The sequence below is a fragment of the Macaca fascicularis genome, chromosome 5 (assembly GCF_037993035.2).
Source record: "Macaca fascicularis isolate 582-1 chromosome 5, T2T-MFA8v1.1".
NCBI classification, from domain to species: domain Eukaryota; kingdom Metazoa; phylum Chordata; class Mammalia; order Primates; family Cercopithecidae; genus Macaca; species Macaca fascicularis.
The window spans coordinates 25,829,253-25,841,536 of NC_088379.1; the positions used below are offsets into that span (position 1 = coordinate 25,829,253).

General features: G+C 37.2%; 1 protein-coding gene across 10 annotated transcripts in view; it reads left to right on the forward strand.

Moving 5' to 3' along the window:
• The window catches only part of TBC1D19 (TBC1 domain family member 19), a 146,951-nt gene that overhangs the window by 107,580 nt on the left and 27,087 nt on the right, over nucleotides 1-12,284 (forward strand). For 6 of the 10 annotated variants that reach the window (XM_005554634.4, XM_045392220.3, XM_065544842.2 and 3 more), the window contains 2 exons: nucleotides 3,092-3,176; nucleotides 5,239-5,283. In XM_005554634.4, coding sequence (XP_005554691.1) covers nucleotides 3,092-3,176; nucleotides 5,239-5,283 — 130 coding nt within the window. Of the gene's footprint in view, nucleotides 1-3,091; nucleotides 3,177-5,238; nucleotides 5,284-8,009; nucleotides 8,051-12,284 lie in introns of those variants that run through there. The other 4 variants (XR_012434766.1, XR_012434768.1, XM_074039503.1 and 1 more) reach the window with 3 other exon arrangements.

Below are 12,284 nucleotides of genomic sequence, written 5' to 3' on the forward strand. Positions count from 1 at the left end.
GCCTAGGACACTCTGTGTCTCCCAGCAACTTGCAGCACTCACAGAGCATCATGGTAAATCCACTTTTGATGGTTACTCACTACTCCGTTGTCTAGGCTGGTTCCTTCTCTTTTCTCCAATATCCTAGAATGCCTCAGGTCTCAGTTCTTGGTCTCCTTTTCTCTAGTTACACTCACTTACTTGATGATTTCACCAAGCTCACCTATTTTGTGGCTTTCAGTACCATCTATATGTTGATAACTCTCAAATTTGTATCTTCAGTTTAAACTTTTCTTCTATACTCCATACAAATATCTCCAGTTACCTCTTCAATTTTTCCATTTAGGTGTCTTGCAGACATCTCAAACTTAGCATGTTGAAAAATGAACCCATGATCTCGCTCCCCAAACTGTTCTGCCTGCCACTTTCCCTGTTAAAGGCATTCCACTTGCTGAGATCAAACATCCTTCTACTTTCAACTTCCACATGTTACTCTCCTTGACTCCTGTCTTTCTGCAAAATATCATCTCAATCTATCAGTAACTCCTGTTAGCCCTGCCTTCACAATGTATTTAGAATCTGACCACTTTTTCCCACTTTCACTGTGTTGTAAGATGGGTTCCCAGGGAAGCCAATTTAGATGGAGACCAGCAGGCCAAAGGTTTATTAGGGAGTGCTCTTGGAATCAACACATGTAAAAGTCCAGTGAATGAAGCAAGATTGAGCATAAGGACAAGTCTAGCTGCAATACAGTTTAAATGAAACCCTCAGCCAATGCTGCAGAGAGTTCTAAAGATGGGATAAACTGTCAGACCCATCCTGAGCTGGGGACAAGAATTTCAGACTTTTTTCCCTTGCATCCTCTTCATCAGATGTAGGCCATTTCAGGAAACGGGCGTGACCTTGATATTTGAGCAAAATAGCTCTCTTCAGCAGAGGTAGTCCATGAAAAGAGCTGGCTGCTGAGGGTTATTTGCTACAGCACTACCAGCTGCTATAAGTCAGTCCTTCATTCCTAGAGGAGGCTCTCTGGGTGGTGTGTCATACATCTGCCACACACCGCTGCCATCTTAGTGAAAGCTACTGTCAATAGTCTCCTAACAAGTCTCCTGGAATGCTCTTGCACATATATCCACATGCTAAGTTTCTCAACTCCTTTCAATATTTGATTAGGTATCACCTTCTCAAGGAAACCTCCCCTGAACAGCCTCTTTAAAGTGTCAGCCACTCTTTCTGTGTTCCCCTTTATCTTGTTTCCATAGCACTTGCTACCTAATATACTATATAATATAATTATCTATCCTATTTGCTATTTATCACACACATTTTGCTCCATCATAATTAAACTCCATAAAAGAGGTGTTTTGTTTGTTTCCTTTTATATATTCCAAACACAAGGAACAGTACCTGGTGCATAATAGGGGCAGAAGAAGAGAATTAGTGAACTGACTAAAAAATAATCTGAGGAAGTCATCCAGAATGGAACAGGGGGGATAAAAGTAAGTAAAAGTCATGGCAGGTTGCATATGTGTAGGTAAATCTTACAGCTCCCAGGAGTCAGGCAGAAGTAGATAAAGAAAATGTGGGAGAGGCATGGTTCAATTAAAAATGCCCAAAGCAATTGACCAGAAAGGTGGTCCAGTTTTTGGAATTAAAATAACTAAAGCTGTACATATTTAGCCATAAGTAAATTCACTCTAGTGTTGTTTGTCATTGGGGAAAAGTGGAAATAATTAAATGTTCAACAACAATACAGGTTAAATAAATTATTGTTCTTTCATACAGTGGAATATTCTACAACATAAAAATGTGTAGGAAATATTTATCTTACAATAGTGAAAGGAAACTATGTATAATCCTGTTTGGTTTGAAAAAATTATATGTATGAGTATGTTAAAAAACAGTCTGAAAGGATATACCTCAAATTATTAAGACTGATGGGATTATGGCTGTTTCCCCTTTTGTTGATCATCTATATTTCTTTATTTTTAAAATTAATTTAATTTTTTTTTAAAATAGAGATGAGGTTTCACCATGTTGATCAGGCTGGTCTTGAATTCCTGGGCTCAAGTGATCCTCCTGCCTTGGCCTCCCGAAGTGCTGGGGTCATAGGCGTGAGCTACCGCGCCCAGCCAATACTCTATATTTCTAAATTTATCATTAATATGTATCACTTATGTAGTCATTTAAAATATAATGAAAACAATGCAGTGGCAGTGGTTGATACGCATTCCACCATTAAACCTGACTGATGCCCAATCTCCATTACCTATCCTTTTTTCCAAAGCTGTATCCCCTTTCTTGTGTCTTGGACACAAGGATTTTTCCTCTGCCTTCACTCTTGCTGCTAGTTCAGCCCTGACTCTGTGCCCCTGTTCTGCCTTTTCAGTCATCTTGAATTCTTATCTTGGTAATATTTTTAGAATCCCAGATATTCTAATACCAGGACTCAGATTTCCTGTCACTAATGGCCTTACTGGGTCTTGGACCCCTGCTCCCAAATTCCAGGCTGGTGTCCTCAATCTAGTACCTCCTAATGGACATCCTGGTTCCTGACTTTCTACTGTGCCTATTTTCATCTCCACGTAGGGTTGACATACTCTACCCTATTTAGCTTCTACCCTTTATTAGGCAACCACTTGTTCTACTGCTGCTGCTATCCTTCCTAAGTACCACGAGTTGCCTTCCCTCCCACCCTGACATGCCTAACTGCCTGATGCATCCCAGCAAGAGTCAAGTTCATTTCCTGCACTTCCCAAATTGCTCTATGTCACAATAGTTATTCAGGGTCTTCTCCATACATTTTTCATCTGTTAAATTTCTCCCAGGTGTTTCTCTTGTCCAGATAGAAAACACAAGAGAATAATCAACTGTTAGTTAGCAGTTTGCATTTTCTGTTCTTCAAAGTTGAGGTAGCAAATGGTGAGAACTCTTCGGAAGAACTTGGCATCCCACTGTAATGCTTACCAAAGGTATACCGATAAAGGGCATTCTTCCCACTGCAAGGCATGGTACTTGAACTTGAAGGATGCCTCCTGAATAGGAAATAATGAATTACCTAGTTTTATAATAGTGCTTAATTGCTTTTTTTTTTTTCCAATGTTATATTCAGGTATTACTTTGTTTTTCCCGGGATACATCTGTGTTGAGTCACTTTGCATACAACAGTGCCTCGCCACCAAAATCATACATAAGAGGTAAATTTTTAATAATTTTAAGGAAGTATTGAGACTTACATAATCATGCCAAGAATATTTTTTTTTGGAGATAGTGGTGTTGCCAAATTATTTTACTATAAGTTACTTAAGATTTCTCTCAGATGACCGTAATCATCCTTTCATACCTCAAATCAGTGCCCAAGTAATTTATCACAAATCATGGGAAAGTGGTTCCCAGAAGCAGCATTTCAACTTACTTTCTCTGTCTTCCCTGTGTACTCTACCATTTATTGTTGTTTTTATGTCTTATCTGTTGACTTTTCTTTTTCTTTCTATGAGTTTATAACACAGATTTGCTTTTTCTACTTTTTAAAAAATCTATATTTCTTCTCTCAAAATGCTCCACCACACTTAAAACTTTGATATAATTTATATGCTTTTAGCTCTCCAATTTCTAGTTTAGTTATTTTTCTCCTCTTTATCACCAGCTGCTTATAAAATATCAATATCCTGCCGTCATCTGAAGATGTAAATAACTTCAGCTGAATGCCCTTCCCAACTTTTCCTTTTTATTAAATAGTGAACACCTAACACTGAAAGCTCAGACTTCATTGTATATGGTCATTCTGCCATTTCCACGAAGAAAGAAACTGTTTCTCCTGTATCTCTTATGTCTGAACTATCTGCCTGATTGTTCCACCTCCTACCCTAGGAGAGGCCACATAACCTTGTGCTGGATTTGGGCTACCCCTAACTTAAGGTTTTCTGAGGTCCATTGCTTCTAAATTCAATTTATGGAAACCTTTTATTTGTTTCTTTAAGTCATCTGCTGAAAAACCGATTGTAAACTTAATTATCTACTGAGCTCACCTCTAAACTCAGCCAGGATTTTAAGGCCTTTTACCACTTGATACTGTCTTAACCTAACTAACTTTGCTTCCCTGATTATTCCACAATACCCCATATTCATTCTAGCCTCCCTATAGTCCCTGCATATGGAAGGCTTCCCACTCTCCAATCTTAAAAATCATATTTCCTTGAAGAACTAGCCTGTACCTCACCATGTCCACCAACCCATCATCCATTTCTCTCTCCTTTGAACTTCTAAACACTTAAAGTCTATGCTAGAAAAGTTAGCAAATATACCCTAATGTTTCATGGTTTAGTCTGGACTACAAACCACATGGTTGAGGGTTTGCCTCTCAGCACCTAGTCCAGTAATCAGTTTTATCTACCTACCTACCTACCTACCTATTCATTATTCCATTCTCTTCTTGCTCACAAGATCAGTCCTTTTTGTCTCCACCCTAACCTGAACTGCTTACATTTCTTATTCTTCATTTCATCTCTGTCACCACCCCTAACAAAAATAAAAAGAACTTTTTTTTTCACTAAAAATATTACTCTTAGCCCAGTACAAAAATACAAGTAACTTTTCAATAAACTCAAAAGTGTTAGAAAAACTGTCAAGGTAAAAGCTATTTAAAGATATTCAGTGGAAGATGGAAAAAACTGAGAACTTTTCAGAGTTTTGAAGGAAAGATACTTTTTAAAACTCTGTTAAATATTTGATTATTGTGAATATACTTTACTTTTCTGGGACAATTCTGATTTCAAATATTCAGCCCCATTCTGAAATCATGTTAACTGTTCTGGTATTCAGAAAATATGACCACCATACAGCTGGTCATTTAATTTTTAACTTTCAGCACATTCCATAAAGATGTAAACACAGTATTGCAAAGCTTAAGACTTGCTTTAATGAATAGATTAGACTTATTTATAATTAGCAAAAAATTTTATGCATAATAAATAGATATTTCTCTTCTTAAGTGCCTAAGGAACTTGAAAGTGTTTGTTCTTTTGGTTGTTTTGTGTCGCTTCTGTTGCACTTAGGTTCGTATTACTTTAATTTATGAAAGAGTTTGCTAATACCAAAAGATTGGCTGGTAAATTTTTAACTAAATTCCATATCATGAAATGACATATCAGTTTATAGTAGTTTTTAAAATTCCATTGTTAGTACATTCACAAAATAAGTTGATTTTTAAAGATTTATTTACTTAATCATATTGAAATCCTCTATGGTTTTCTCTTATAGGAAAACTAGGACTGGAAGAATATGCTGTCTTTTACCCACCAAATGGTAAGAGTAATGCTATTGCTTCCTCTAGTGGGAAGTGAAAAAATTACAACTTTTATAATCGAAATGTGACTTTCTTATTCTCTCTTTAATGGATAATCATTTATTATCTAAAATAAACCTTCCGTAGAATGTATAATTTAATGAAATCGTCCACATTTATGGTAGGTTTGTGCTAAATTATGCATACTCTCTCTGACTCTCCCTGGGACCAACAGTAAACCTGTGAGAGAGCTGAGGATGCTTAGATCTAAGTCCAAGGCACTTCGTTTTCCTGTGAAGAACACTAGCTAGTCCAATGAGGACCTTCCTTTTGGGTTTATTGGAGCTGGGCTTTACTCAATTGAGTGGATTGTCTTGTATTGCACCTTATTGTTCTCATAATTTGACCAGTGTAGTATTTATGAAATAAAAAGATTATTAAAAGGTATCACTGAAATCACCTATTTTGATGTTATAAAGTGATCAGATACATAATGACCTCATTAGACATTAAATGTTATTTTGAGATTACTAGACAGGTTTTAAGATATGCTTCTTGGAAAAGCAATATATAGCAGTCCTTATGATAATACTAAGTTGCATCTTCAAGAAGTTATTTTACTCCAGCAGAGTTAAGAACATGGGTTTTGTAATCCAGCAGACCTGGTTTCAGATCCCAGTTCTGCCAGTTTACCCTATGACCTCAGGTAAGTTACATGACTTCTCTGAACTTCAGGTTCATCATCTGTACCATGTGGATAATACATTAAATGAGATATGGTATATAAAACCACAAAGTGCCTGACATGTAGTGAGTGCTCAGAAAATGTAGCTGTTATGAGTGTGTTTAACTTTACTGACCACTATATCTAAAACTCATATGTGGCTTTAGCTTTCATGGCGCTGTTCTCTCCCTGTGTCTCTCAATATGGAGTCTCAGTTTCTTTCATGGGCCATCTACCTCTGTCCCTCTTTTGATATCTCACTGTTGTTCTGCTGCTCTTCTCTTTTCTTACTTTTATCTAGGGGCTGCCATTTGCTTTCATGATTCTATCTATTGTTAATTACTCTAAAATATCTCCAGTTCGTACTTCTCCCATAATTACCTCAGGCTTAATATGTCCCAGTCTGAACTCACTATTTTATCCTCCTATGCCCACCCCCCAAAAGAAAAAAAAGAAACTAAATTAAAAAACAAAAAACAAAAACCCACCTATTTCTCCCTCAGTTAAATTATCATCTTCCTAGTAACTCGAGGCCATCCTAGATTTCTCTCCGCCTTGTCCCCAACTCATCTAATAAGTCGCCAGGACCTTCCAATTTTATCTTCCAAATACATCTGGGACCCTCTCTTCCACAGCATCCTTGCTGCCTTGTCTCCTTTCAGTTCTTACTATCTCTAGCTTGTTAATTGCAACAACCACGTAACTGGTCCCTCTTCCCACAGTCTTTTCTAGTTTTGCTGTCTTTTACACTGCTCACTGAGTTATACATCTAAAGTGAAAATCTGCAAACTGCCATTTTTTTCCAAGTGTTCTTAATGGCTTCTCATCTCTTAACAAGTAATATTCAAGCTTCTCAGCATGACATATGAGGACCTCTTGAATCTGTTCCCTATAATCTACCTCCTAGCTTCATTTCCCACCATTTCCCATCTCATTTTTTAATCACAGCAATATCAAACTCTATTATTTATACCCACAGCTACATACTCTCACGAAAGCACTATGCTGCTTCCTGTCTCATCACTTCTCATGTTTCCATGCTTAGAATAGCCCATCTAACCTTTCTTCACCTGGCTGTCATCAAGCTCAGTTTAGGCATGATCCTCTTTCAGGAAGCTTTCCCTAAAATCCCCAGGTTAGGCTAAGGGCCCTTCCTCTAGACTCCTGTAATACCTAGTCTAAAATCTTTAGTATCTCTAGCTATGTTATCTTGATATTGTTTGTTTATACTTTATCTCCTCTTCTTAATTGCAAGCTTCTTATAGTTCAGAACCATATCATTCATTTTTGTTGTATCTAGCATGTAATAGGACTGTAATTAGTATTTATTTGAACTCAATTAGAGGTTTGTTAATTTTAACTTTATGTATTACCATTGTTACATCTATTATCCCAGAAACTTACTTTTATAGTAACTTTTTATATTTATCTAAGAAGCAAGAAACAATAACAAATAAAATACCTCTGAATAGTCAAAAGAGTTGTCCATGGACTCAAGTTCTTCTCTCCATCCATAGAAGAATTTTTTCAACTTAGTTTAGAATATATTAGCTTTTACTTAACACACATGTCTAACAAATTGGTTAACTCTTTTTTACGCCTCCTGCAAAAATGGAAGCATGGAAAAGGCTGATATAGATATGAAAAATTAGCAACAACAGTGAGAAGTGAAAAGGGGACTTCACAAAGGAAAATACAAGAGCTGTAAAACAGCGTATTAGACCACTCCAGCAAATCAGTCTGGGGCCATTTTATGTAAAAGCCAATAATGCTGTGCCCTTTAAGAAGTTATCACTAGGTTGCAGCATATTATAATTTATCATCTTTATAACGAGCTCAAGACACCAAAAGAAAACTTGCTGTAGTAATAATTGTAACAGTATAGTTATAGCAGCAGCAGCAGCAAACATTTTCCAAGCAGTACTATATCCCAGGCAATGTGTTAAGTATATGACATGTATTAATTCATTTAGTCCTTACAAGAACCTATGAGGAAGGTACTAATATTATCCCTATTTACAGATAAAGAAACTGAGGCATAGAGTGTTAACCTGCCCAACAGGTGAGTGACAAAGCCAAGCTTTGAATCCAAGCTGTCTGGCTTCAGAAGCAACATGCTTATCAGGATGCCCTACTGCCTGGGAAGATGTTGCTGAGCTCATTATAGTGAATTTGGGAAGAAAGGAAAGTAGTTAATGTAATGAAAAGGTAGAGGATGTATATAATAGGTTCTAGAAAGATTTTCATCCAAAATGAAAACTGTTTAATCCTTAATGAGATAAGCCCACAGCTGTTCATAAATTTAGTTCTACAGAATAATTTCTCCTCTCAGGTTGTTTTAGAACTTGCCAGAATCAAGAAGAACTCTTTTCTCTGGGCAATGATTCTGAAGTTTCAGAACAAGAAGAGACAAAGACCAGTCAATCTACTGTCCCCGCTTTTATTTTAAGCTCAAGGCAATATGTAGCAGCATTTTTATATTACCCACCCTGTTTTGAACCTCTGCCAAAGATAGTACTACTTCGAAATCTTGACACCTCTGTCACTGCTACCACCAAAACTGTTCTGGCTTTCTTGGTCTCAGGGGACCACACCTAGAGGTTAGCCTGCAGCTAACTGACACACACTCATTCCCTGACCAAGCCAGTGCTTACAGGGAGGCAGAGGTTTTCTCACCACTACCCCCAACATGCCTATGATTACCTTCCCTGGGAAGGAAATGACAGGCCATGGTGGCATCAGACATTTTGTTCTCTCACTTCATTTGAAGCATCACCAATGGACAGATTTCCTCTAGTAGATTCACCGAACAGCTAGTGAGCAAAATTTCTGAACTGAGGGAGACTTCTCAGAAGAATTTTATGAGCTTTTTATATTTTTTATTATTATTCAACACATATAAATCATCTTTGTTCATTTGATAAGCATTTATTTAGCCTAGCTCACTGTTATAGGAGGGTGATCCACAGTAAATGATACAAATAAAGCACCTGCTGCCAAGGAGCTTACCTTCTAGTAAGGGGAAAATAAAATCAATCAATCATAAATCAGTCAACAAAGGATGAATGAATGAAAGTAATTTCAAAGAGTGATGAACTTAACAATGAAAGGGAGCAAAAATTGTAGGAAGTTGGGATGAGCATAGCCATTTTAGATTAAGTAGTCAGGAAAGGTGCCTCTGAGGAGGTGGAATATGAACAGAGACAGACTGTATGGAGTGAACTATGCAACAAAATGGGAGAATGTTCCAGAAGAGAGTACACAGCATATCTGAAGGCAGGAATAAGCTTGATGGTCTGAAGCTCACCAAGATGGCCAGTGTGACTGGCAATAGTGAGCAAAGCATTGACTGATACAAGGTGAGGTAGAAGAGGTAGATGGAGCTAGGTCAGTTAGCAAGATAGTTGATTTGAAGTCTTGTCTGGTAAGTCCAATGTCTGGGCTTCCTCAGGGAGTTTTTAATTAATTTTTTCCTATGAATGGGTTATACTTTTTTATTTTTCACATGCCTAGTAATTTTTTTTATTGTTGAAAATGGAATATTTTGAATATAATGCTGTGGTATCACTAGAAATGGGAGTCTCTCTGTCCCCCTCCCCAAGAATTCATTGTTGTTGCTTGTTGTGGGTTCTAGGTGTTTGTTTAGTGACTTTTCTAAATTATTTTTATAAAGATTTTTATAAAGATATTTTATACAGATATTTTTATAAAGATATTTTTCATCTTGTATGCTCACTGAAGTCTTTATTTTACTAGAGTAACAGTCAGCTAGTGATTTCACAGATATTTTCTTAAATATCTAGAACCAAAAATAAAAAACACTCTCTCAGTCTTTGCAGATTGGCTGGGTATTGGGGCTCTCCTTCAAGGCTTAGCCAGGCCATTTACAACTCTACCTTAGCCTTCACTTCCTGCTTGCACAGAGCCTAAAAGGTAGTCAGAGATGGAGCCTAAGATCTTCTCGGGTATTTTTTAGATTCCCCTGTATACACAGATGCTTTTCAAAGCCTGCATGCCCCAAGTAGCTCCTTCCCCAGCCTCTTTCTTCCCAGGCTTTTCAATATGTATACCACCACTCCCATCTTTTATTCCTTCCCATAGGTGGCTGCAGCTAGTATATATTTTCCTTTAAATGCTTTTGACAAATGCCTCTTGGCAGGCCATGTCAGTCCTGAAAAAGCTCAAGGATGAGGCAAATAAAATGAAGGCAATCTCCTGAGCCAGTCCCTCAGGTAGCTACTATATAGGTCAAAATACATAACCACAATTTTTTGTTACAGGATCCCCCTGGTACCAGCAAGCTGCATCAGGAATGTGAGCCATGGTCTTCATGGCTGCTACCAAGTTGGGGAGTAGGGTATGATAGGTGGGCAAATTAAAATGCCATATGCTCTCTTACTAAAATTCTTTCTTCACTAAACATTCCCCTGGTTGTTGTAAGTTTTTATTAAATTCCAGAGTTTGATTCTAACAGTTCCTGCCAGCTTAACCATTGCTTTAATGGAGGAATGGGGAGATTGGGAGTTCCCTACTCCACTCTTCTCAGTGACATCTCTCCTCCAATTCCTGATTAATGCTTTTTCTTTTTCTTTTTTTTTTTTTTTTCTCCCCCCAAGACAAAGTCTTGCTCTGTCGCCCAGGCTGGAATGCAGTGGCCTGATCATGAACTATTGCAGCCTCGACCTCCTGGGCTTAAGTGATCCTCCCACCGCAGCCTCCCAAGTAGCTGGAACTTCAGGCACACACCACCATGCTTGACTGATTTTTTTTGTATTTTTCGTATAGACAGGATTTTACCATGTTGCCGGGCTGGTCTTGAACACCTGGGCTCAAACAACCTGCCCACCTCAGCCTCCTAAATTTCTGGGATTATAAGCGCGAACCACCATGCCCAACCCTGATTAATACTTCTAAATGATCATCCTGTCTACTGTGTAGGATAAAAGTGTCACTAGAATGTAAGCTCCAAGAGAAAAAGGACCTTAATAGTTTTGGTGACCAACATATCTAGCACCTAGAATCATGCATGGCATAAAGTCTGTGCTCAGGAAACACTATTGATTAAGTGAGGGAATGAATAAGAGAATGAACACAGAATACAGAGGAATAAGAATAGAAGCAAGGAAACCAGACTTGTAGGAAAAATACACATATATCTGACTGACTTAGTTACAAATGATAAACAACCATCATAAATTTGTTAATACCATTTGTTTCCCACATGACAGAAGAAAACAGTTGTCAGTGAATATTGGGTAGGGGAGTTTCAGGACTCTAGAGCAGTAATTCTCAACCAGGGGCAATTCTTCCAACACACACACACACACACACACACACACACACACACACACCAGGAAACATTTGGCAATGTCTGAAGACATTTTTGGTTGTCAGCCAGGGGAGAGGGATGCTGATAAATATCCTATGGTACACTGGACAGCCCCTTACAACAAAGATTAGATAAGGCTCTTAGAAGAAAAATAATCAAAGTACATCATTTTAAATCTTCTTGCAGGTGTCAGATTAATAGTGTAGTTTGTCAACCATATTAATTAAATAAATTTAAAATATCTCATACTCTAAAATTCATTTGAGGTATAACTTTAGACTTCAATGAAAACCTCATTAAAATTTTAAAATAAGATTTTCAGATTGATATTTAAATACGGTTATGTTCTGATGTTTTGTGAAATTTTAACTACTGAAATAAAGTAACAAAACCATAATGTGACATTCTAATTCAGAAAGATAATGGAAATAACTAGAAAACAATTTAATTATTGTCCCAATCTCTATTCTTACTGACCTGTAGGCTACATGTGGAATGAGAATAAACAGAGGAAACGGTTACTTCAACAAATGAATTAAATAAACTGTACTAAGTAATAATATGCTTTCAACTGGGGTGAAGTTGAAGTGAATCAGATGGGCAAGTTATGATACAACAATAAATGCTAAGTATTAATAGAGACAATGAGGAAATGAAGAGAAAATATTTAATAAGTGCAAAGCATGTTAATATTTGGGGGGTATTTCTGAGTCATATTTACTATTTATATCTCATCTAGTTCAAGATTTATTTTAGTTGACAATGTTTGCCATTCTGAACTTTGTCAAAGGCCCATAAATCATCACTTTATAAAGTTATTCACATTGAATGGAATAGGCAGTTAATATTTTAGACTTTCTTCAGATGCATAAGGAAAGGCTAGAATCTGAAAATAATTACTCATAGCAGACTTGTAGAACTCTGAGGCCAAATATGAGATGTGCCCCAAGCATCCTGACGCCTGTTGG